Source organism: Protopterus annectens, chromosome 12.part0, assembly GCF_019279795.1.
Source record: "Protopterus annectens isolate FY-2018-M chromosome 12.part0, PAN1.0, whole genome shotgun sequence".
NCBI lineage: Eukaryota > Metazoa > Chordata > Ceratodontiformes > Protopteridae > Protopterus > Protopterus annectens.
In genome coordinates this window covers 1,516,061,197-1,516,087,510 of record NC_056746.1, presented here as the reverse complement: position 1 = coordinate 1,516,087,510, position 26,314 = coordinate 1,516,061,197, and the positions used below count along the sequence as shown (strand labels likewise).

The 26,314-nt window shown below is 45.5% G+C and overlaps 1 protein-coding gene across 1 annotated transcript in view; it reads left to right on the top strand.

Moving 5' to 3' along the window:
- SEC14L1 (SEC14 like lipid binding 1) overlaps nucleotides 1-26,314 on the top strand; it is a 1,962,612-nt gene that overhangs the window by 1,548,737 nt on the left and 387,561 nt on the right. Inside the window, exon 13 of the mRNA XM_044089037.1 lies at nucleotides 21,597-21,731. Within this exon, the coding sequence (XP_043944972.1) occupies nucleotides 21,597-21,731 (135 nt within the window). The remainder of the gene's footprint in view (nucleotides 1-21,596; nucleotides 21,732-26,314) is intronic.

Here is a 26,314-nt window from a genome sequence, read left to right as displayed (position 1 = left end):
CACTTCTGGAGGCCATTGAGGGGGAGGGGTGGCCCAATTATATCCGCTCCTTCCTGCCTGGATGATCATCATGCCGGGACATATTGGTCCAAAATATAGTCAGAGGCTTCTCCATATAGTCTTCTCAGACATTCCGTATCCAAAGGCTACTTCATATTCTTTTCCCAGAAACCATGTCACCAAAAGCCATGGTTACCAGACTTTCCACACCAACAAAAGTCAGTGGCTTTTAGGGCATTTTCCTCCCTCCTTCAGTGTGTGCCGTCCAGGAGATCCCAGCAATTTATAGATGCAGTTCAGAATGGTCACGGTGTCATTGATGTTTGCCATTTCTCAGGGCAAGTAACTTAATGTGCTTGTTAGATCTCCATGACCTCTACCCCCACCTAAAGATTGCAAAGGAGTCAAGGATGTTTCAACCCTTTTGAACAGAAGACCTTCACTTTCAATTCAGAGCCCTACACTTCAGTCTTACCATGGCACCCTGGGTGTTTACCAAGTGCATGATGGTGGTCGCAATCCACCTGCGACTTGGAGAACCACGTCTTCCTGTATTTGGATAATTAATGCCTTGCTGCAACACCCAAAGCATCCCTTAATAGAAGCCAGAGGTTACTTTTTCCATTTCTGGCAATTACCAAAAATCACACCTTTAGCCTTCTCAACACGCTTCCTTTATTGGAAGTTACCTGGACATTACATCTTGCTAGAGTATCCCTCTTGGAGGAATGTCTCCTTTCTCTTCTAAAGACAGTGAAGGCAAACCATCAACCCTCCCTCAGTTCTACTAGTGTTAAAAAGTCCTAGGATTAATGGCAGCAGCAGCAGTCGCATTGGCCCACCATCTTGGTAACTTATGAGAATCCTCCACTAGATTCTTTCCATGCAATAGCCACAGCTAACAGATCCTCTATCAGTCTCAATTCATATAACCTAGAGTTGCAAAAATTACTTGAAATGGTAAATGTCCTCTCCGTTAGTGAAACCATTGATGCCTCCCAGGCATTTCAAGGGGAGGATGGTCCAAGGTCAGTAAAACCAAACAGAGGCCAGTATCCACATCAGTATTCTTGAGATGAGAGCAGTCCTGTTAGCGTTACATGAATTTTAGAACATGTTGCCTCCAGGAGTGATAGCAGTACAATCCAATAATGCCTCTGGTATGATAAAAACAAACAGAGGAAACCAAGTCTTTGCTCCTCTGCCAACAGGCTATGAGAATGTGGCAGTGGGTTCTAGATTAATTTCACCTTTTAACAGTAATGCATGTTCCCGGGGACATCCAACTGGCTAGCAGTCAGACTCAGCAGGTCCATCCTTTTACATCATGAGTGGTGTATGAATGAAAAGGTTGCTCAAGACATATCCAGTTGATGGAGCCTGCCTTGCAGTCTGTTTGCATCTTGCTTCATACACAAAGTGCAAGAGCTACTTTGCCTTAGTTCCTTCTCTAGGACAGTCAGCCAGGTATACTGTAGTCTGCCAGTGGCTTTGCAGTCCGCTGTATGCCTTCCCTCCTCTGCCCCTCATAATAAAGTTCAAGGCATCTTGCCTGCAAATTGCAAGTCATCCTCATTGCTGCATTATGGCTGTGACAGATTTGATTTCCCCTGCTGAAACATCACTTAAGGAAACCCCATTGGCTTCTAGAGTCATGTCTCAATCGCCTCTTAACCCCCCTTCCCTGCATCAGCCTAACCCAGACCCTTTTGACCTAGTTAATCATATGATTTCAACCACTCCCTTAATGGCCAGATGTTCTTTGTGTTTCAGAGAATGTAATTCACATCCTTTTTACTTCCCAGTAGTAGTCCACTCAAAAGATCTACAAAAGCAGATAGAGAATCTTTATCTGGCTGTTTTAGCCAAGGTTTTGATCCATATTCTGTTTCCATAGCACATGTCTTGAACTTCTTGTATTCCGCAATTGGTTCAGGTTCAAGCTACTCTACCATTAAGGTGCAGTTGGCAGCCATGTCAAACTATCATCATTTTCAAAGCATTAAGATAGCCTCTCTCAAGTTGTACACCTAATAGTTTGGTATGGGGATCTGGAGTAATGATTGTCCCGTTGTTTGATATGATGGTGAAGGTAGTGTTGGGAAGTTTATGGGTTGGATGAAAGAGTAGTAATTTTGTCTTATTTGGATTAAGGATTAGCTGACGTCCTGCTAGCCATTTTTCAACTTCTGTAAAGCAGGTTTGGGTTTTAGCTAGAAGTTTAACTATAGATGTATCCGAACATACTAATGTCGAATCATCAGCGTACTGTATACATGTTGCTTCGGGGATGGATTTATGGAGGTCATTGATGAAGACAGAAAAAAGAAGTGGTCCTAGTATGGACCCTTGTGGAACTCCAATGTTATTCGGTAGGAGATTAGAAAGTTTATTGTGCCAGAGAACGACTTGTTTCCTACCTGAGAGATAGGCTTGAAACCAGTCCAACATAAGGTTGTCCAAGTTGGGATTCTGTAGAGTATTATGAAGTAGCTGATGGTTGACCATGTCAAATGCTTTTGAGAGGTCTAGAGAGAGAGCAGATGACATTTTTTTGTTATTGCGGTTTTGATTAATTGTATCCGTAAAGGAGAGCAGGGCAGTTGTTGTGCTGTGGCTCGGACGGAAACCATGTTGAAAACTGGTCAGTAGATTGTTCTGGGTAAGATAGTGAAGTAATTGCTTGTGTATGCATCTTTCCATGATTTTGGCCAGGGGGGACATTATAGCTATTGGCCTATAGTTAGACAATTCAGTGGATGAACCACCCTTATGGAGTGTATGACATGGGATATTTTCCATATTGAGGGGATATTAGATTCCTTGATGGTACGATTAATTAGTATGGTTATGGGGTAAGCTATTACATCAGCGGCTAATTGTAAATATTCGGCAGGGAGTTGGTCAGCAGAGAGAGTAGTAGGTTTTAGTCTTTGTAGTAAGGATCTTATATTGGAAGTGGTGACAGGTTGTAGATTAAAAGTAGTTGTGGTTTCAGGGGTGTTTTTGGTTATAGGGCAGCAGGTGGCAGTTAGTTGGTTGGCTAATGTTTGGATAGTCTCTGTAAAAAAAAAAAGTTGAAAGTATTGGCTACCTCTATTGGTGTTTTATCAGATACCTTTTCTGGGGTAGGAGTGGAGCATTTGCCAGGGTGAAGAAGGTTGTTGAGACCAGCCCAGAATTTTTGAGGACTTAACAACACATGGTTCCTTTTCATCCAAGTTTGTCTGATAAGACACAACCCTCCCTCCTTCTGCCATCCAAATTATCAAATATCTATTCTCTCTAATAGGTTATTGCTGTTGTCCTGATATGTAGTTTCTAGACAGAAACACATTCATGTTAAGTTGTCTATCTCGCCTTCATTCTTGCTGGATGGGTTCGGAGCCGACCTCGGCTCCGACTCGGCCACTCTAAAGCTCGAGAGTTGGTTCCACCGGCTCGAGGATCCCCTTATATCCCACAATGCTAGGCGAGAGTTACCTCAGATCTCGTTTGCCGCTACAGCTTCGAGGTTGGTTATTCTACCGGTTCCTGGTAAGTTTTAGCTTTTTCTATAAAAAGTTACTCTTGTTTCCCCTTTTTTAGTTTAATTATTCCTAAATTAGTGTAGTTTATTAAACTCTATCCCCGAACCTATTTTCTTCCCGTTTCTTGTCAAAAGAACTTTTAGTTCTTCCCTTGGGCCTTTGGCCTTCCCTTCCCTAGGGAGTGTTTGTGTAGTGTACTACTGTTTATTGTACTTATTTTTAGTATATTTTTAATATAGTTGTTATTTTGACAGGGTATAACTGGTGTGTTTGAGTGTGTGTTTGTGTTCACCAGTTAGGCTATGTCTAAAGAAGCAAAGGTCTCCGGATTCAAGAAGTGTGATGCGTGCTGTCAGAAAATGTCTCTGACAGACGCTCACACTTCTTGTGTCTATTGTCTGGGGCCTTTGCACCTGCAGGACTCCTGTGCTGTCTGCCATGGCTTCAGCCCCAGGGTCCTGCAGGAAAGGAAAACAAGCTCATATTGAGAGGCTTGTTGAAGCCTGAGGATTCCCTGTCTGTCTCAACAGGAAGCCCTCCAGCATCGAGGTCTTCGGCTCCGGCTTCTGAGCCGAGACCACAGGTTGTTCAACCTTGCCTTTATCGGCTCCGGCTGGAGCCGATAAGACTCAGTCCACAGTTTCTGTGGCTCCTCGGCTCCGGCCGGAGCCGAGGTTATCGAGTACCCGTGTCGGCTCCGACAAGATCTTCGGAGCCGACAACCAGAAAGAGGTCTAGGTCACCTTCTCTTGGCTCCGTTCATTCGGCTCCAGGATCTCCCTGCTGTCTGAACGGGCCAAAGGTCTCATTCCTCTAGGCCATCGAGGTTGTCTGATCATGACCTTCAGAGGGTGGTGAGTCGACTACTCAAGTCTGAGGCACTGGCCCAGATGCTTCAGAGCCCGACTCATCAGTCGGTGCCTGTCCCGGTCCATCAACTCCTTCCTCCTTCGACTCTCTTGAGCTCGGGCGAATGTCGGAACCGAGACTGTGGAGCCGAGACAATTGTCCGTTTTCTTCCATGGAGGAATCTCGGCGCCGGACTTGGCTCGAGGGGTGAGTGGCATCGGACCCTTGTCCGACCCCCTCCCTCTCGGTGCGAGTTCGGCTCCGACATCGGCCTCGGAGCCATCACTGTCGGTGCCGAGGGGACTTTAGCTCCTCGGGGACCTCTGGCTCTGCCTGACAGGGGTGCTTTCGAGGTCATGCGGAGTGTGCTAGAGCCTGGCTCTACTCCACAGTCGGCTCCGTCAGCCCCTCCCTCTATGCTGCCTCAGGGTAAGTCGACTCACTCCCTCATCCCGGACCGCAGAGAGCCAACTCCTCAGGAGCCCCTGTGGGATTTCATCCTCTTCGAGGCCTCTCCTGATTTGGCAGAAGAGCCCCTCGGAAGAGGAAATGCAAGAGGAAGCACATTGACTCACCTGAGTCTATCACGTCCGACACAGATCTGGATGATTCTGAGGGTTCCCCGTTCCCCTTCTGAAGATGTTTCATTTGCAGACATTCTGGAGATCCTTAAACAGAGGGGAAATTGGCCAGCCCTCAACCCTTCGGAGGACGAATCTGTGTATCTTGAGGCGTTTGGCTCTCGTCCTTCCACCTCCTGGGTGTCCCCCTTGACCCCCTCATGCAGGTGGTTGCTAAAAGGCATGGACGGCTCCTGATTCAGTGGACCCCACTCCCAGGAGACCCTCCAAATTCATCACAGCTCCACCAGACAAGGAATTTTATCAAAAGGAGTCTCTGTGGATGCTATGGTGGTAGCTGCCGCCACAAAGAAGGAACTGGCTGATCCTTCAGTGCCTGTCCATCCACCTAACAAGGAATCTAGGTCCATGGATAGGTGAAGCGGATGTTCTCCTCAGCGACATTTACTATGCGTTCGCTGAATTACCTGTGCCATTTCACTCGTCTTCAAAGGGACTTGATCAAAGAAGCGAGTGAAATGCTCAGCTGCGGGTTTCCAAGAAAAATGAACACGCAGCTGGCTATCCTTAATTCTATTTCCAACTCCTCCATGCGCCTCCTCTCTTATGCGGCCGATGGAGCGAGCAGAGCAGGAACAGGGTAGCCTTACGTAGGCACGCCTGGATGCGGCTATGCAATTTTGGAACCTTTCAAGACGTCTTTCACAAACTCCCTTTGATGGATCATCTCTTTTGGTCCACAAGTGAAAGAAACCCTGACTAGGTGCGAGACGGATGGCAAGACCCTTTCTGCCGCCGGAGTCCGTTTTCCACTCCTTCGAGGCCTTACCCCAAAGGTCAGAAGGGGAAAGATGTGGTTCCGTAAACAATCTCAAGGGACTTCGCCTGACGACAGAGTCGGTTCCCGCCAGAGGCAGAGGGGAACAACAATGGTAGACGCCGCCCTAGAGGCAGGGGTCCGCAGAACCAGGGCAATCGAGAAGCCTTCCGATAAGCCCTTTCAGCATCCCTGAGGTGTTGCCCGCTGCCCATCTTCGGAGGCAGTCGGGGAAGATTGTCACTGTACCCAGAAGCCTGGCTATCCTTGACAAAAGACAAATGGGTACAGTCCATCATTTCGAAGGTTATTCTATTCCCTTTCTTCGCTTTCCAAGTCAGTCAAAAATCCCTTCCAGATGTTCCACCCGCTCAAAGGGATATAGCAGCTTTGGAAATTTCAAAACTGCTTGCAAAAGAGCTATTCAGCCAGTGCCAGCAGACCAACTAGGATCCGGAATCTACTCAAGGTTCTTTTTAGTTCCAAAGAAAACAGGGGACTGGAGACCAATTTTGGATCTCAGTATCTTGAACAGATCGGTCAAGAAAACAAGATTTCGGATGGTCACGCTGCAATCCATTCTTCCCCTGTTGGGAAAAGGAAACTGGATGTGCTCTATACACCTTCAGGACGCCTACTATCACATAAAAATGAACATGCGCTCCAGAAGATTCCTCCGCTTCAGGCTGGGAACCAGTCATTTTCAATTCAGGGCCCTGCCCTTTGGTCTCACCACTGCCCCGGTGTTTACCAAATGCATGGCAGTGGTAGCTTCTCACCTGAGACGACAAGGATTCCAGGTGTTTCCATATTTGGACGACTGGCTCCTCACAGCTCCCACCAAGCATCTCCTTTTGATGGCCAGAGATTACACTTTTCATCTGTCAAGAACTGGGTATCTCAATAAATTAAAAGTCTGTTTTGTCGCCTTGTCGCACTATTACCTACATAGGCAAATTTAGATACTGTAAACATGTCTGCAACACTAACGAACCAAAGGATATCAGACATTCAAAGATTGGTGTCACTTCTTCTCAACAACAACAGAGCCAAGGCCAGGTTAGTTCTAAAGGTGTTGGGAATCATGGCAGCGCCATACCTCTCCTCCCATTGGCCAGATACCACATGCGGATCCTTCAGTGGATGCTCTTTTCTCAATGGTCATACCAGGAACTTCCAATGTCTCACACCATTATGATCACGCGTGCAAAAGCATCTCATGTGGTGGATGTCTTCCCCCCAGCTCCTGTTGGGGAGACCATTTGTTCCACCTCCTCCGGTTGCTACTCTGACAACGGATGCCTCCCTGATCGGGTGGGGGCATTATCAGGGCAGGACAGTCCAGGGCACATGGCAACCAAACGAATGCCACTTGCACATAAATGTTCTGGAGATGAGAGCAGTGCTTTTAGTGTTGCAAGCCCTTCAAGACTCTCTTCCCTTGGGAACGATTGCAATCCAGACAGACAATATGTCTGTAGTGTGGTACATCAACAAACAAGGCGGAACCAGATCATACCCCCTGTGTCGAGAAGCACTCAGACTGTGGCAATGGGCGATTTCTTCTCAGCGTTTCTGATAGCAACGCACATCCCGGAAGTCCAATCACATTGCGGACAAGTTGAGCAGAGCTATTTTCATGCCTCACGAGTGGTCTCTGAAAGACTCTGTAGTGAGAGATTTTTCTCAAGTGGGGTCAGCCTTGCTGCGATCTTTTTGCTACTCCCCAAAACAGCAAGTGCAGAGAGTACTTCACTCTATTCCCTTTACCAGGCCAACCCAGCAGGGACGCGCTAGTCCAAGTTTGGCCCCGGGGACTTCTGTATGCATTTCCTCCTTTCCCACTGATCTCTCAAGTAATACAGAAAGCTATCGCTCAGAAGGCCTCATTGATCCTCATTGCTCCTTACTGGCCTCGACAAGTGTGGTTCCCCTTTCTACATCGATTTCTTTTGGAGCGACCGTGGAATCTGGACCTAGTTCCAGATCTTTTGATCCATCAGTCGGGTCAGTTTCATCGCTCCCTCCCCTCTGAACCTCACTGCTTGGTTCCTCCACTTCCAACCGTAGCCAGGCTTCCTCAATTATCTCACTCTGTTAGAGATATTTTGATAGCTTCCCATAAATCTTCCACTCGAAAGATTTATTTGAGTAAGTGGAAACGCTTCTCATATTGGGCACAAGGAAAGGACATAGATCCTTTCACCGCTTCCATCCAACTAGTCCTTGATTTTCTAGCTGAACTCTTCCATGCAGGTTCATCTCCATCTACTCTTAAGGTTCAATTGGCAGCTATTTCTAATTTCCATGTGGGTATTTCTGAATCTGCCCTAATGTCCCACAAACTCTGCAAAGCCTTTTTGAAAGGAGTTTTTCTTCTCAGACCTCCTGTAAGAAATCCTCCTTCTCCTTGGGACCTAAATTTAGTTCTTGCTTCTTTGATTCTTTCCCCTTTCAAACCTGCAGCTTCATGTTCCTTAAAGTTATTATCATGGAAAACTCTCTTTCTGGTGGCTATCACATCAGCTAGAAGAATTTCAGAACTTCAAGCACTCAGTTGTCGCTCTCCTTACCTTGTATTTCATAAGGACAGAGTTTCCTTAACTAACCCGTCCTTTTGCCTAAGGTGGTTTCAACATCAAATCTAAACCAATGCATTGACCTCCCTGTCTTTTTCCGGAGTATTCAAATAGGTCTGAACAAAATTACACTACCTGGATGTTCATCGTCAATTAAGGTACTACTTGGACAGGACAAACTATTCAGAAAATCTGATCAGCTGTTTGTCTCCTATGCGGAAAGCAGAAAGGGACTTCCAGTTTCAAAGGTATCTTTATCCAGATGGCTAACATCTCTGATTACCCTTGTTTATGAGATTAGACACCAAAACTGCCTAATAAACCTAAAGCCCATTCCACCAGAGCTTTGGCTACTTCTCTAGCCTTCCAAGACAGACTGCCTATTGACACCATTTGTGCAGCGGCTACTTGGGCTACTCCTCACACTTTTATTTCCCATTATAAGTTGGATTTAGCTTCTAGGCATAGAGCTAATTTTGGTTCCACTGTTCTCAGGAGTCTGTTCCGTTAGGCCACCGGGACAAGGTGCTAGGGTCCCATCCAGCAAGAATGAAGGCGAGATAGACAACTTAACATATAGAAGTTATGTTCTTACCATAACGTTCCATGTTAGTTGTCTTCTTCTCGCCTTCTTCTTGCGTCCCACCCTCCTTCCCCCTGGCCTGGACAGACCTAGAGGAGTTGTGATCGTGACCTCTCTTTCTACCACCTCTTTCTTAGCTATATGCTATTATGCATATTTCTTGTTTCAGGATGTAGGTCACCCTTCTTCTTCCTGTTGTTAGAGGTGGACTCTGTTATAGCTATTCTGTTTTATATTGTTACTATCATAAGCTGGGGTTAGCTTACAAACGAGATCTGAGGTAACTCTCGCCTAGCATTGTGGGATATAAGGGGATCCTCGAGCCGGTGGAACCAACTCTCGAGCTTTAGAGTGGCCGAGTCGGAGCCGAGGTCGGCTCCGAACCCATCCAGCAAGAAGAAGGCGAGAAGAAGACAACTAACATGGAACGTTATGGTAAGAACATAACTTCTATTTAAGGATTGCTAAGAAAGTTTTCAAGAAGTTTTGAGGCACAAGAGCACTAGTGTATGGCTGAATCGGATCCAAGGAGTGGTTCAGTACCCATCGGTCCTATAGATGATCTTGGATGAAAAGGTTTCACCATTATGGCCAGTACAAACTTTCTGTAGCCATCTGAGTCAAAGGTCAGTAAACTGGAGAAATTTTCTCTCTGCATTTTATAACCAGATGCGACACTGCCTTTATGTAGGTAAGGAAGAACCAGAGATGGAGTGAGCAAGCATCACTTTAATACCAAATCCATGATGATGCCAGAAGTAAGTTGACATCAGCCAGGCTGATGGGAAAGTGTGATTGGCTCTGAAAGTCCGGCTGGATGTTGGACCTCAGCCTGCAGCAGAGTTTGCATAAATTATGAGTGCAACAGTGACCATACACAAACATCTGTGATGTTAAGTTAGCTCCACAACTGTAGTACTTTACTACAGTTGACTCCTGGTTACAAAACATTTGCCAGTTATCCAAGATCAGTTCTAAATTAAGGATTTTGCTAGTAATCATATGCATATTGTTGCCATAGGAAGTATGATTCATGAGTAGGTCACTAGAAGTATTTCATAAAGTAGTATGTACTGACTTGAGTCTCTGTTTATAAGGTGTTAAGCCTGAACCAGTTATTCAGAAGTCGTAGATGAATGGTTTTCAGGTCCACAGCAAGTATTTATGTATTAGCCATTTTATCGTACTGGAAGGAGAGCCACATCTGGGTGTCATCTGTGTAATAGTGATGCACTGGCTTCTCCACTACTCAAATATCCAAAAGGAAGCATAACTATGAATGTCCTTCTATATTACTGTTGCAGTATCCTGAACGGAAGGGATCTCCCGCCCAGAGCAGCCAAACACTTGGCCAGTATACAAAGGCTTAATGATCTTGTATGTGCCATACATCACATTTATGCTCCCCACACAGAACATGTGGCATAAAAGTGACTTATGGATGCAACTACCCTGCATTTCTGTGTCAGCAGTTCGAATGTCATTACTGCTCATTGTGTACTCTGTACTTAGCCACCATAAGTGCCCCGTTGTCTTGTTTTTTTTTCCCCTTGGTCTTAGTCATGTATTTTATTTTGGTACTTAGAGTTCATGTCATCCCAAAAAAGGAAAATGTCAGTGTGAGAGGCAAATTCCTCATAAGGATCATCATGAACAGCGTCTGTTTTTGTTTAGGTGCTTCCCAAGGCCATACCTCTTGTTATCTGTAAGGCATTTGTGCAGAGACACTCAAAAGCTGTTCATCTTCCCTGGCCATTTGTCTTGAAAACCATTGGCTTAAACAGGTAGCCCAACATACCATGGCAGAATCCTTTAACCCTGAGATACTCCTGCAAGGTAAGAAGAAGACAAAGAAGTATTGTCCGGATTCTTTTAGCTTTCCAGTCTCCACAATCCATCTAGAAGCAGGTAATAGCTTTGTAGGCTGTTTAGCATCTATATCAGATTCCTCTGCCCTGACCCTGTCAGAGGCCATCAGGGTGGATGTTCTGGTTTCTCTTATCGAATCTTGCCAAGGGTCGGAACCTCTGGTATTTGTAAGGGCTGATATCCCTTCCAAGAAAAGACAAAAACTGAAGCATGCTTTGGTCCATCCTAAGGATCTTCGAAGGCAATGGCAGGAGTTTAATCAGGGCTTGTTTTCTGCCTTGATGCCCCTAAAACCTTCTCAAGGGATTTTAGTACCTGCTTCTCCTTGGACCACTGCCATATCTAAATGACTTTGGGAACTGGATTCTTCAGATGAAGATTTTGAGTGATGAGGGGTCTGTCTTGTTCTTCACAGATGCCTTTGGCATATGGTTCTGATGAAGAGGAGTCTTTTGGGCCTGAGTTTCCTTTTGAGGAATTGTTCTTTGGGGAGACTATAGCTAGGATAATGGAGTACTTTAAGTGGGATTTTTCTCAAGTGTCTGATATTCAGAGATGATGTTATGAGTTGCTTCAGGTGGATGCTCCTAAACCACCAGCAGTTCTTCCTGTGCCGACTGCCTTGTTAGATACTTTCACTGCTAATTCACAACCTCCTCCTCCTAAGAAACTTGATGAGATGTTCTTCGTGTTTCACTGTTGCAGTCATCACATTTGGGTTATCCCTGCCAAGGTAGCCCTCAGTCGGCCCGAATACCAGAGGCTTAGTATTTCTGCGTCAGATGCCGTAGCTCCAGGACTGGCGTTAGATTGTCAGTGGTATAAAATAAGGCAGCCGACACCATTACATCAGTCTTTCTTGCCAAAGAGCCCGAAGCAGAAGCAGTTCGCACGAGTGCCGGTTGGCCGCTACCTGAGTTTTTCATTTCCGAATTGAAGCTGAAGTCGTCTAAAGCTAAGAACTCCATTGGGGATCCTTTTTGGCATCCATTAGAGCAATAAAAAAGTTAACAGTTGTCTCACCTGTGGAAAGCAAATACCACACCGAGACTTTCATTCTTACTGCGTCACTTGCTTAGGCCCACACCACGACATCCCCCGTGGTTGCTTTTGTGCTTTGTTCAACACCAGAACTATACATTGTCGGGCCCTTATTGTAGCTAGATATTTTCGGTCTGTCCTCGAATTCTGATATGACTTCGGTAAGCCATCCGACAGCAGATCTTCCAAAAAAAGTAAGGGTAAAGACAGAGACAGACCACACAGGTCCAAAACTGCCGACGCTTCCGTTAAGCTAGTCATCAGTTCTCCGGTCCTCAGTGAGGTGCTTTTGCAGCACCTGATGCCTGCTTCTGTGGATTCACAGGCCGCTACCTAGACCCTTTTGGAGTCCAGTATGCTGCGAGACTCTTTATCGACTAAGGGTCCTGCAGATGTCTCTACCTTGGATGGGGTCCGGAGCCGCTGAGCAGGCACTGGCTTCCGAGGAAGTACTTTGCACTACCGATTATCGGCACAGACCAACGACTTCTTTCATGTCTACCGTTCTTTCGAAAACTACCAAGTTTCTAAGGCCCAGGGTATGAACCACCTCTGCTAGTCTTGCTGTTAGAGCACTAAGTTGTCAGTTCCATATGCTGAAATATCAGCAACATACCTTGGAACTCCTCAAACAAAAATCTTCTTTTGCTGCTTGTGCAGAAAATAGTTACAAGAGATTATGTAGTCTGCAAGTCAAGTACCTAAGCACACCTTACAATGAGTTTTTTACACCCTAGAAGCATCTTGCAGGGCAGCAATCACCTTGACGCACCCTTGCACAAGGGCAACTTATTCTTCTCAAGGCAGAGGAGGTTTTAACACGGATGGAAGAAAAACCTAATCTATGCAGGCAGTTAAAGACTTCTTGCACTCTAGCCACCGAGGTTCAGTAGGCATTGCACCTCCAAGCACTGGTCCTTGCCTGCCCCCTCCAGGTCAGCTCAGCCCAGACCCCGGTGAAGCAGGCCCCCCAGACAGCCCCAGGGAATGCATCGATCTAAGCAATGGAGTCCCTCCTGTTCAAAACCAGGGAGTGCTAAGCGACCACCTCATAGTAAGAACTCACAATGACTTTACACTTCCACCCCCTTCCCTCTGCTCACCTGCTCTTGCCCATAGGAGGAAAACTCTCCTTCCACGCAACCACCTGGGCCACCATTACCAACTACCACTGGGTCCTCAACATAGTGTCCCAGGGATACATATTTTCTTTCCACACTCTACCAACCCCAAAAGGGTTCCCAGATCTTCCCCCAAACCAGTGGGCAGAGGCCAAAAAGCAAGTCCTTTCCCTGTTCTCTATGAGGGCAATAGAGCATGTTCCTGCACCACATATAGGCCAAGGGTTCTACTCCAGACTCTTCCTGGTACCCAGAAAAGAGGGTACATGGCGCCCCATCCTCTGTCTAGTTATTCTAAACACCTTTCTGGTGATACCAAAATTCAAAAAGGCTCACCCTCCAGCAGCTTCTACCTATGCTCTCCAAGGATGCTTGGTTAGCCACCCTAGACCTAAAAGAGGCCTACCTACACATCCCAGTCAGGGAATCATGCAGGAATTACCCACGTCTCAGGACAGGATCACTGCACTTTCAGTTCTCTGCACTTCCCTTTGGATTATCCACTGCTCCCAGAGTTTTCACAAAATGTATGGCTCCCGCCATTGCTTTTTGCAGACAAAGAAATATTCAAATTTACCCATACTTAGACGACTGCCTGATTCAGGCAGACAGGAAAAGCTGCTAAAACACCTGACCTTTGTAAAGGACCTACTGACCTCCCTGGGGTATACTGTCAACAAAAAGAAATCCAAACTAGTACCCATGCAAAGAATTGTATTCCAGCCTGGACACAGCATCCCAGATAGTATTCCTTACACCAGAAAAACAAACCTACCTGACAGCCTACTTCTCTCAATTAGCCACCAGACCCCAGTTATCTGCAATGAAAATTCTGCAAGCTCTGGGGTTCATGGCTTCTTGCATTCTACTCATTCCATATGCCAGACTGCATATGAGGAAACTACAGTGGTACCTAAAAAGCCTTTGTCAGCACTCCCAAGACCTGGAAACTCTTATACCAATGATACCTTGTTTAAGGAAAGATTTTCTATGGTGGGCAGCAGTATGCTACCACAACAAGGGACTTCCCTTCTCACAACCCCGTGCTGCCCAGACCCTCACCACAGATTATGCCTGGGGTGCACACCTGGTTGGCAGGTGCATTCAGGGCCAATGGAGCCCAAATCAAATACATCTGCACATCAAACAAAAAGAGATGTTAGCTGTTCAGCATGCTCTGACAGCTTTCAGACCCCTACTTTCCCCGAGGCCTCTACTGATCAAAACAGACAACACCACTGTGATGTGGTATATCAACAAGCAGGGAGGGACTCACTTGTACCCTCTGTGCAAGCTCATCATGAGCCTTTGGCACACGGCCTCAGCCATGCTACTACATCTGTTAGCACAATTCCTGCCAGGCTTTCTTAACTTTCTGGCAGACAGCTTAAGCAGAAATCTTCTGGACCCACATGAGTGGCTGCTAGACCAAAGAGCCTTCACCATTGTAACCCAGAAATGGTGCACCCCGAAGGTCAACCCCTTTGCTTCCCACTCCAACCATCAGCAAAGTCTGCACCAGGGAACCTCACAGCAAGGCCTGGAAGGGTGGATGCTCCGTCCTTCCAGTGAGTCAACCTCGCTGTCTATGCATTTCCCCCTCTACCACTCATTTCAAGGATACTGCTCAAAATAAGGGAGGAAAAACTGAAGACAATCCTGATTGGCCATGCCAGCACCTGGTACCCACTGCTGCGCAGCCTGTCACGCCTGCCACCTCCCTTAGATCCCAACACTCCTGACCCAGAGGAATGTAAAATTCATGCATCCCCTAATTGCAGACCCTCAATCTGGCAGCCTGGCTTATCTCTGACCACTTCACAAGCTGCCAATCTATGCAAACAAGTTCCAGATGTTATATGTGAGGCCAGGTGCCCTAGCACTAGAAAGTCTTATGCTGAGAAGTGGAAAAGGTTTTGCACCTGGATCCAGGCTAAGGGAGCCGGAACAACACAGCCCTCCCTACCTCTCATCCTGGATTACCTAGCTGACCCTACTACATAGGGATCTATTCTTCTCTTCTATTACAATTCATGTCTCTGCCTTTTCTGCTCATTTCAGCACAGAGCCACCTGTTTTCTCCCACCCTCTTATCAAACAGTTCCTAAGAGGGTCTAACAACTTGAGGCCACCCAGAAGAGAACCTACCCCTGCTTGGGACCTAAATTTTGTGTTGGAAAAGCTCACCCTGCCCTCCTTTGAACCAGCAGCTGCAGCAGAGTTTAAGTTTCTCTCTTGGAAGACAGCCTTGCTTCTGGCCATCACTTCAGCTAGAAGAGTATCCCAGCTACAAGCTCTTATGGCTGTAGAGCCCTTCGTCATTTTCCATGCTGATAGGGTCTCCCTCAGGACTAACCCATCCTTCATGCCAAAAGTGGCCTCCAGTGTGGCTCTCAATCAATACATTCATTTGCCCACCGTTTTTCCTAACCCACAAAACAAGGGGGAAAGGGTTCTGTCCTCTCTAGATGTGCACAGACAGCTCAGATTCTACGTAGACAGGACTAAATCATTTAGAAAGACTGATCAGTTGTTAGTCAGCTTTGCTGCAGGAGCAGAAGGCAAGGTCATATCCAAACAAACCATTACAAATGGACAGCACACTGCATCCATTTCTGCTACAAGCAGCATGGGAAACCTCCCTCCAAGGGGGTCAGGACCCATTCTATCAGAGCAACACCCACCTCTGCAGCTTTCCTCAGAGGGGTCCCCACCAGGGGCATCCTGGAGGCTGCCGCCTGGACATCTATTCATACTTTCACCAAGCATTACCACCTGCCTATCTTCCCCAAATCCCAGGCAGGCTTTGCCACCGCAGTCTTGCAGGACATCCTAGCCAGCCCATAGTCTTCTTGACTGCCTCCACCCTTTTCTTTAGATTTGGGAATCAACCCAAATGTGATGACTGCAACAGTGAAACACGGAGAACATAGTACAGTTGTGTACACTTGCCATAAAGGTAGATGTGCGAAGTGTATTCACTGTTTCACTCCTGGTTTTCCTCCCTCCACCCCCCTTGTCTCTCTTTCAATTTCTCTCTCTCTCTTTCTCCTTACAAGGAATATTTGGTATTTACTTTCTGCTGGTGGTTTTCTTCCGCCATAACCTAGTTCCCTCTTGGGGGCTGCTGACAGGGCTAGAAAAACTGGTGTAATGGCATCTGATGCCTTATTTTATACCACTGATGACTTGATATCAGTCCTGGAGCTACAGCAACTGACGCAAAAATACTAAGCCTCTGGTATTCGGGCCGAATGAGGGCTCCCCTGGCAGGGATAACCCAAATGTGAAGACTGCAACAGTGAATACACTCGAACATCTACATTTATGGTAAGTGTACACAACTGTACTTTCTGTAGGGTTCCTGAAGATTCAGTTATTTAAATGTTCTGTTGATTCTATGGCAGTATATGTCTCTTCTGACAAACTTTCTAAGCCTTTGCCCTCTTCCAAACTTTTGCCTTCTGATAAGGACAGTAGGGCAATGGAGAGAATTGGTAAGAAAGTTTACACTGCTTCTAATTTGGCCTTTACGGTTGTTAATTACCAGACCCACATGACCAGGTATGCTGTGGTCTTTGATTACTCAGGCTTGTCAGGTTATTTCTGATCTCCCTGATTCGCAAGGCAAATCATCTGCCTCATCTGTTTTAGGTTCAGTTTCTCAAGTGGCTTACCGTTCTTTTAAGTGTAGCTATTATGATGCTGATGCCTCTTCCAGTGTTCCAGCTTTTGGGTCTGTCATGAGGCGTTATTCTTGACTTCATCTCCATTCTCTGCCTGAGGACATTAAGGCCAAGTAGTTGGATGCTGCTTTGGATAATAATCTTTTTGGAACTGCTCCTGCTGACATGTTTCTTTCTTCAAGAGACAGGCAAAGCCTTGCAGGACTTTAAACATATTTTTGTCTTTCCTATCCCTAAGTTCCAAAGGAATTATCCTTTTAGATCTGCTTTTGTTCGCAAGCAACCTTGCCAGGTCTCCAATGTTAGGAAAGGTGGTAGGTGGGGCCCCTTCTGCTCAGGTTTCTCTGATTTCTGTGGCCGAGATGCCTCTTCTCTGTCTGCTTCTCTTCAACAGTTCATCCCCTTCTTTTAGACCAGGTTCCTTTGTCCTTTCTGCTTTCCGTTTGTTTTCCAAATTGGTGTCTCATCACTTCAGACTCTTGGGTTCTTTTTGTCATCCATCAGGGTTACGTCATGGTAGGGAAGTCTGTCCCTGCTTTTTCAGGGATATCTCAACCTCCTCTAGAGCAACTTCCTTCTTTCCAGGAGGTTCTTGGATCTCTGATGAACCAAAAAAACATTCAACCTATCCCCCTACCCGAGTGGGAAAGGATTTTTATTCCATGATGCTCCTCCTTTTCAAGAAAGGATGGCACTTTGATACCTGTTCTGGTTTATCTCCCAGCTCATCAGCTTTCTGAAGGTCCCTTCTTTTTGGATGCTTACTCTTCAAACCCGGTTTCCTCTTTTATTACCCAAAGCTTTTCTGGTGTCCTTGGATCTGAAGCATGCTTACCTTCATACCCCTATTCGCCCTGTCTTCAGGAAATTTTTTAATTTTTCTGTATCTTCCTTTCATTTCCAGTTCTTTGCATTCCCTTTGTCCTCTCTACTGCCCCAAGGGTATTCACAAAATTACTAGCTCCTGTGATTGCTTTCTGCAGGCTCCAAGGCATTCAGAGTCTTCCTTATCTGGATGACCTCTTGCTTTAGGTTCCTTCTCCCAGTCACCTGTTACAGGATTTGGGGTTCATTATTTCTCTCCTTCAAAATCTGTGGTTCACTATCGGCTTCCAAAAGTCTGTTCTGACTCCCTCAAGATTATGTGCATCTGGGATGCAGGATTCGGACAGTGCCAGTGTTGCCCTGTCTTCTACCTCCAAAAAGTTTTGTCATTGACGACCTTTTTTCAAGTCTTTTCTTCTTCTGACTGCCATGCCAGCCAGGGAGTTACTTTAGACCTTGGGATTCATGGCCTATTCTATTCCAATGCTTCCTTTTGCCAGACTGCATATGTGGAAGCTTCAGTGGTACCTGAAGTCCATATGGCTGTAGCATTGTCACTTTCTGGATTTCAGTGTACCTCTCCTTCCCTGTCTAAGGAAAGACTTAGAGTGGTGGATTCAGCAGTTTGCTCTCAACCCAGGCTAGCCTTTTCAGCCTCCACTCCCTTCTCAAGAACTGTTCAATGCCTCAGACATGGTGTGGGGGGCTTCTTTTGGTCACCTGAAAGTTCAGGATCTCTGCCCTCCCCATCAGAAGTTAGACCATATCAGTATCAAAGAAATGAGAGCATTGATTCTGGCCCTTCAAGCTTTTCACCTCATGTTCTCTCTAGGCCTTTGAAGGTGTACACAGACAATACTACGGTGATGTGGTAAGTCAACAAGCAGGGAGGCACACAATCTTAACCTACTCTGCAGTATGGCTCTTCAGGCTTGGGAGGTGGCTATCAGTTAACTCTTCAGGCAGTATACATTCCTTCAGAGCACAGTCTAGTGGCAGAATCTCTGAGTAGGTCCAAAACACGGGCTCACATGAGTAGCTACTTCACAGAGATGTGTTTCTGAACATTGTCCATCAGTGGGATATTCCTCAGGTAGATCTTTTTGCCTCCCCTCTAAACAGACAGTTTAATCTCTTCTGTTCTAGAGTCCCATGGCACTTTCTTTCTTTTCCTTAGAAGTGGATTTTGTATGCTTTCCCTCCTCTTCCGCTACTTCCAGGTGCCCTGCAGAAGATTCGGCTGGACTAGCCAGAAACTTGCTGTTGACTCCCTTTTGGCCATGCCAGCACTAGTTCCCCCCTATTAATGCATCTGGCCAGGGCTCACTTGTCTACTCTTCATCTAACACTGTGGGTGATAGGATTTTGATCCGTTTCAGGCACCTCTTTACTGAGGACATGCTCAGGGTTTACAGGAAGCAAGGAAAACCTCGACCAGAAAGTCTTGTATGTCCAAATGGAAAAGATTTTCTATCTGCTGCCATGCTCATAACCAGGACCCTTTTTCAGTAGGAGTCCCCTCTGGTCCTCTCACTTGTGTGTCTTGCTCCAGTTTGGCCTGGCCTATTCTTTTGTGAAGGCCCACTTGTCAATATTCTGTGCTTGTCTGCCCTTGAATTCTCATTTGACGTCTCATTTTGAAGTCTAATGACTTTTTAAAGTTATCCTGCACATTAGGCCTCCAAGGAAACATATTCCTCCTTGGGACCTTAATTTTGTTTTGGAAGAATTGACTCAGGCTCCTTTAGAGCCTGCATATTCTGCTTCTTTGCAACGTTGTACCTGGAAGACTTGTTTTGTTGCTGGCTGTTACTTCTGCTCAGAGGGTTTGCAAGCTCCAGGCGCTTATGGCCATTTCTCCTTTTTTTGAGTTTTCACAGGGACAGAGTGTCCCCTCATACTAATCCTTCTTTTATGCCCAAAGTAGTATATGGGATCTCTATCAGTTTGTCGAAGTTTCAAAACTTCGAAAGTCATATGATCGAGACCATATGCTCGAAGTTTTGAAGCTTCTAATGTTTTGAATGGAGATAGTGGTCTTGGAGTTGGTGGTGTGGGGGGCCGTAGGAGGGCTTGTCCCCTGCAAAAATGTTAAAAAGAATTTTTTAAATGTTTGCAGTTCCAAAACTTCAATTATATGGTCTCAGCCGTATGAGTTTCAAAGTTTCTGAACTTTAATCTGACCTAGATCCATATATAAGATGTCTTTGAATCGGTCTGTCCAACTCCCTCCCTTTTTCCCTTCTCAGTGTGCTATTGAGAGGGTTCTTCCTACCTTGGATTTGCACAGGCAGCTCTGGTACAGTTTGGATAAAACCAAGGCCATTTGTAAGTCTGATCAGCTGTTCCTTACTTTCATCCAAGAACATTGGGTTTGTCTGTATCTAAGCGAACAGTCTTCTCCTGGGTATCTAAAGCCATTTCCTTTTGTTATACTTTTCATGACAAATCTCTCTCTGTTAGAGCTCATTCCACAAGGAGTGTTACCTCTTCTAGTGCCTTCTTCAAGGGTTTGTTCACTAATTCCATCCTTGAAACTGCTACTTGGTTTTCAGTGCTACCTTTACTAAGCATTATAAGTTGGATATGGTTTCTTGGGTCAGAGAAGGTTTTGCTGAAACCATTTTATGTGGTTTGCTGAGTACTGTACTTAGGCTTCCACCTCCCATTCTGTTTGTTGTGCTTTTTTTGACTGACTTCTGTTTAGGAGACTGCAGTAGTGATGTAGAAAGACACTGTGCATTTGTGCAAAACCTTAACATAAAAGTAATGTCCTTCTCTTCACTGTTGCAGTATTCGCTGTTTTCCTCCAACCCCTTCTTGTTTTTGTTTTAGATTCCCTTCTGGCTGTGGGTTCCCCATTTTCTTAATTTTTCCTTCCGGATGTGCATGGACTCCTTTGTCGTATGGAGACTGTTCTCTTCTGGGGCAATTCAGTTCTGGGTAGTTGTTTCTGTATGTCCCTTTTATGCTCTACATTCTCTGCAAGGAGCAGAAATGTGTGATATGGCACATACAAGGTCATTAGGTTTTTGTCTACTGGCCAAGCATCGGGCTGCCCTGAGTGGGAGATCCCTTCTGTTTAGGATACTGCAACAGTGAAGAGGGCATCTGCTGTTATGGTAAGATTTTATCCAACTGTACTTTACAAGTAGAGGGCCAGGGATCAGGCTCTGTGGTACTCCACAATCTAGAAGTATGAAGCAGAAGTACCAGTACCTGGGACAACTGTCTGCATACAGCCAGAGATCTAGGAGGTAAGCCAGTCAAGGACCTAAGAGGTGATGCGATAGTAATATGATAAAAGCCTCATCAATGTTATCAGTGCTATGGTGAGACTAAAACCAAGGCTGATGGGAATTCATGACCTGGTGTACTGTGGGATAATACTGATATTATACAACCTTCTCATTAACCTTACCAAAGAATGGAAGGTGAGAGATGGGGCAAAAGTTGTTGTAGACAGTAGAATCAAGGAAAGGTTCCTTTAGGATAGGGGTAATAAGCCTTCTTGGAAGATGGAGCAATCTTTTTCCTCAAGAAAGATAGTAAGATCTGTTAAATTATTTGACATAGTACATCCAGACTGGTCTGTACCGCCCATACCAGAGATTACAGTAGGGTGTTATGTCATAATCAGGAGTATTGAACACTCTTCAAGATGCATTATAAACTCTTCCACATGAAAATAATAAAGACAATGGAGGTTGTTGTGGAAATGCAGACCTTATAGTAGCAGCTTTGTTTGCAAAAAGAGAGCTTTGATTCAGCAGGTTGGCTGACACAGGCTCCCTTCCTGTCTTCCTCCTTGGAATTGCGAGATTTTTTTTTCCAGACCATACTCAAAAATATGGTCACATGGGGGTCATCAATGAATGCTGTTTAATAAGCCCCAAAGATTGGAGGTTCCATTAGGTGCTTATATTGCTTTATATAAGCACACTAAAATGTTGACTTATTTTATTCTTTGTCTGATAAGGCTTTTGTGTTCCAAATGGCAATGCACTCACTGTAAAATTTTAAAGTTGGTCTCTTTATTGAAGTTATTAACACTACTTGTAGATTTTTTTTTTTTTTAGTTTCACAAAAATTGACTATTCTGGGATTTGTTACAGTGTGAAGTTCCAGAGGGTGGTCTGGTTCCCAAGTCTCTTTACAGGACAGCAGAGGAGTTAGAAAATGAAGACCTAAAACTGTGGACAGAGACTATCTACCAGTCTGCAAGTGTTTTTAAAGGATCACCGCATGAGGTACGTTTAAGCTTTTAAAATTCAGATTTTTTTCCAGAGCAAAAGCTGTCATTAGAATGTTTTCTTAAAGTGTACACTACCTGTTTAAGTAACATGGAGTTGCTATTTTTCTTAGCTACTGAACTGTGATTGGTTGTTTATTTCTCTCATCAGTTTAAAAATCCCAAATACATCTAAACTTAAGGTGCAATTAACTCATTTTGTATGTTAACATTTATATAAAACTGCTCTCTTCACTGTGGTTTCTAGTAGTAGGGAGCAAATTTGCTCTGGTGCAGAGTGGATACTCTTGAATAGATAGGCGCATGTCAGGTGTAAAGTAATGAAAGATTGGACAAATCCAGTAGACAGGCAACTTGAAGCAATGTAAGTGTAGCAAATGGCCATGAAGAAAAAAAGCCATTAGTTTAATTCAAGCCATCAAGCTTGCCAAAAGCAGAACTGCTGGGCTTAGGTAGACAGAGTAGCAGTGGTTGAAGTATCATTACATTAGATTTGTTTGACAGGAGGAGCCAACCTATGTACTTTGGCCGTGTTGGTATATTTGATGATGTCCTTCCATTTCACTGCCCTGTCAAGGACGGCCTGACATCCAGCCAGTATACCAAATCCTTTAGCTTGCTTTAAGGTACGTGGTATGTCACACATTTGCTCCTTGCGTAGCGTAAGGCATAAAGGTGACTTCCGGACGTACCATCCTCAGAATTTCTGTGCTGCCAGTCCAGTGCCATCACTTGATCATCGGTCTCAACACCCGTTCCATTGCTGGTTCACCAAGCCATTTCAGGCAAGTGCCCGTTTGGGGTTCTTTTTTTTACTTATCCTTTTATTGTTAATTGTGGGGTTTCATGTCATCCAAGAAGGGTAAATGGCAGTGTGGGAGACCGATTCCCCATAAAGACCACCACAACTAGTCTTTTTTTTTTGTTTAGGTGCCTCTCACGAACGTGTCCTGTTCCATTTGTCAGGCTTTTGTACCTAAAACCCTTCTTAATAGACTATCTTCTCTGGCACTTTATCTTGAAAGTTAGCATCTTAAACTTCTTGAGAATGATACAGTGTTGGGTACTTCCTGCTCCAAGGACAGTGGTCACTGAAGGAGAAGGCCAAGAAGCCTAGGTCGGAATCTCATGCTATTTAGCCTCTACCAGACATCTCTTCCAAGATGAGTGAATGCCTGGATGTTCGTCTAACTTTGTTGTTGGATTCCTCTGCCGTGACTTGGTTGGAGGCCGGTGGGGATCCAACATTAAGCACTTCTTTGCAGATGACTGTTTCGGACACTGTGTGGGAACCATGGCTGATAGTTAGAGGGATTAGCGGTGTTCATCAGATGTCAGTCAGAGAAGAAGTCCCTGTTGCCATCATTGAATGCCATCTGGGGTCAGAGCCTTCCAAATTTTATAAGGAAGAGATCCCTGTGAAGAAAAACCAAAATATTAAAAACATTACTCCTGCTCCAAAGGGAACACAGATTGAGTGACAGACCTGCACCCTTCACTCAGGGTTTGTTTAGTGCTTTATGGCATTGAAACCTTCGTAGGGGGTTTCTGTTCCAGCTCCCACTTGGTCCTTTACTTCACTTAAAAGACCCAGGGAACAGGATTCCTCTGAGGAGGTGTTGAATTTGGATGAAAAATCCCTTGCTTTCTCAGATTCCCTCTCCTTTGGACTATGGATCAGAGGAAGAGGACTCTACTAGTCCTGATACTCGCTTTGAAGAGATTTCTTTTGGGGACTGGATCTCCAGGATGATGGAGTTCTTTACATGGAATTGTGTGCTCAGGTCTCTGTGGTACATAAAATATACTATGAGTTGCTGCAGATGGAGTCCCCTAAACGTTCTGTTCCTCCTGTTTTGGCTGCCTTATTGGATGCATTTTCCAATGCTTTTAAGGCTGCAGACTCTCTCAGCCCTCCACTCCCAAGAAGCTTGATAGATTCTATAGGGTGCCTGAGGACTGGAAAAATTTGTGCAAGTGTCCTGATTGATTCCACAGTGGTGTCTGTACCCTCTGACAAGTTCTCTCAATCGCTTCCTTCTCCCATGTTATTGCCCTCTGATAACGATAGTAGGACCATGAAAAGGCTAGGCAAGTAAGTTTATACCTCTGCTACCGTGACTTTTAGCGCTGTTAATTATCAGCCATATATGTCCAGGTACTTGTTGGCTCTATTATCTTAGGCTTGTCCAGTTGTTTCTTATCTTCCAGACTCTGAGGGTAGAACAACTGCGTCCTCCCTGTTAGGGACTTCCTCCCAGGTGGCTCATCATTCCATCAAGTGTAGTTATGATGCAGCTTATGCTTACTCTAGTGCTGCCACTTTTGGGTCAATGATGAGGATTTATTCTTGGCTTCAGCTTCATCCTTTGCCTGATGATAGGCTAAGTTGATGGATGCCCCTCTTGATAAGAAGCACTTTCTTGGTGAAGCTGCTGCTGCTATGTTTGTGCCCTTCAGGATAAGGGCAAGGATTTACAGGAACTTCAGTGTGTGTTTGTTTCTTCTCTGCTTAAATTTCAGAGAAACTATCCCAATAAGCCAGCCTTTGCTCACAGGCAATATCTGCCTCCTGCTAAGGGCAAAACGGGTGGCAAGCAGGCTCTTCCTGCTAAGGCTTCTCAGACTTCAGTGCCTCAGAAGTTTCTTTTTCCAGATTAACCAGGTGCTGTGTGACTATCCTAGTCTTCCCAGCCACTTTCCTCTTTGCCTCTCTCTCTCTTCCCATTTGGATTTAGATTACTCATGATTTCTGGGTTCTGTCTATTATTCGCCAGGGTTATTTCATGGTATGGAAATCCCTTTCCCGTTTTATAGTTATTCCTTAACCCCCTCAGGAAAATTCTCCTTCTTTCCAGAGGTGCTTCAGCACCTTTTGACTCTGGGTACTATTCAAGAGGTACCTGTGTCCCATATGGAGAGGGAGTTTTACCCCAGGATGTTACTAGTACCCAGAAAAGAGGTTACTGGAGACAAATTTTAGTCCTTTCCCATATAAACACTTTTCTGAAAGTGACGACCTTTCGAATGTTGTCCCTTTCCGACTTCTTTTACTTCCTTAGGCTTATATGGTGTCTCTGGATCTCAAGGATTATTATCTCCATATCCCAATTCACCACCTTTTCAGGAAGCTTTTATGTTTCCCTGTTGCTTCCTGGTATTTTCAGATGTTAAGTTGTCTATCTCGTCTTCATTCTTGCTGGATGGGTACGGAGCCAGTCCTCGACTCCGACTCGGCCTTCTACTAAAGCTCAGGAGCTATTTACCGGCTCGAGGCCACCCCTTATCCCACAATGCTAGGCGTCAGATACCCAGATCTTGTTTGCCGCTTCAGCTATGAGGTTGCGTTTTTTTACCGGCTCCAGGTCGTATAATTCTTTTTATAACTTTTCATAGTCAGGGTTGTTGTTGCTATTTTATATTTTCTTTTCTGTTAGAGTAGTTAAATTGTAACCCCTTTAGACTCACTTATATATCCCCTTTTTTTTTTGTTCATTAGAGTTTTATTCCCTTCCTCCTTCCCCTCCCCATCCCCCTTTGTGGTAGTGGTTAGGCCTGTCTATTTATAGTGTGGTTATATATTTATAGTTTTATAGTTTTTTGGTTAATTATAACTGTTATAGTTGTGGACATTTTATTGTCTGTTCTAGTGCATGTGTGTCTGTGTTTAGTGTTTAAGCACTAGTTCAACTTTCCTTGGTATCTCTTCTACTATGTCCAAAGATATCAAGGTTTCAGGTTTCAAGAAGTGTGACTCGTGCTGTCAGACGATGTCTCTGACAGATAGTCACACTTCTTGTGTTTATTGTTTGGGCCCCCTACACCTGCAGGACTCTTGTTCGGTCTGTCATGCTTTCAGTCCGAGAGTCCTGCAGGAACATAGGAATAAACTTAAATTGAGAGGCTTGTTAAAGCCTGAAGGATCCCCGGCTAAGCCTTCGTCGGGGAAATCCTTAAAGCCCGCCAAACCGTTTGCTCCCTGTTCAGAGCCGACGCCGAGCGGAGCTTCTACTTTCTTGTCGGTTCCGGCCGGAACCGACACTTTGAGACCTCAGTCGGCCCCGACATTGCCATCGGAGCCTTCTCTGAGCTGGAAGCGTTCGAGATCCCCCTCTTTAGAGTCCGTTCGCTCAGCTCCTAGGTCCCCATTACTACAATCGGAGCGGAGTCATAGGTCCCATTCCTCTCGGTCCTCCAGGTTATCTGACCATGACTTAGAGAGGGTGGTCAGTAGGCTCCTTAAGTCGCAGGCACTGGCCAATACGTTGACTAGCCCTTCTCAGCAGACTGTGGCTATCCCTGTTTCTTCAACTATTCCTCCTCCGACTCTACTACCGTGTTCGGAGCCGGAGCTTGTTGGGGCTCGAATCGTCGGAACGTTGGAGCCGATACCCCACCCTTCGGCTCCTTCGTTGGCTCCGATCTCTTCATTGGTTCCGTCTTTGGAGGGATCCGGGCGCCGAGACTCCCTTGTCAGCTCCGAGGGGGCCAGTGGCATCGGACCCTTGTCCGACCCCGTTCTCCCTCTCCGGGCCTTGGCGCAGGGAAGCTCGGCCCCAACATCGGCCTTGGAGCCGTCCC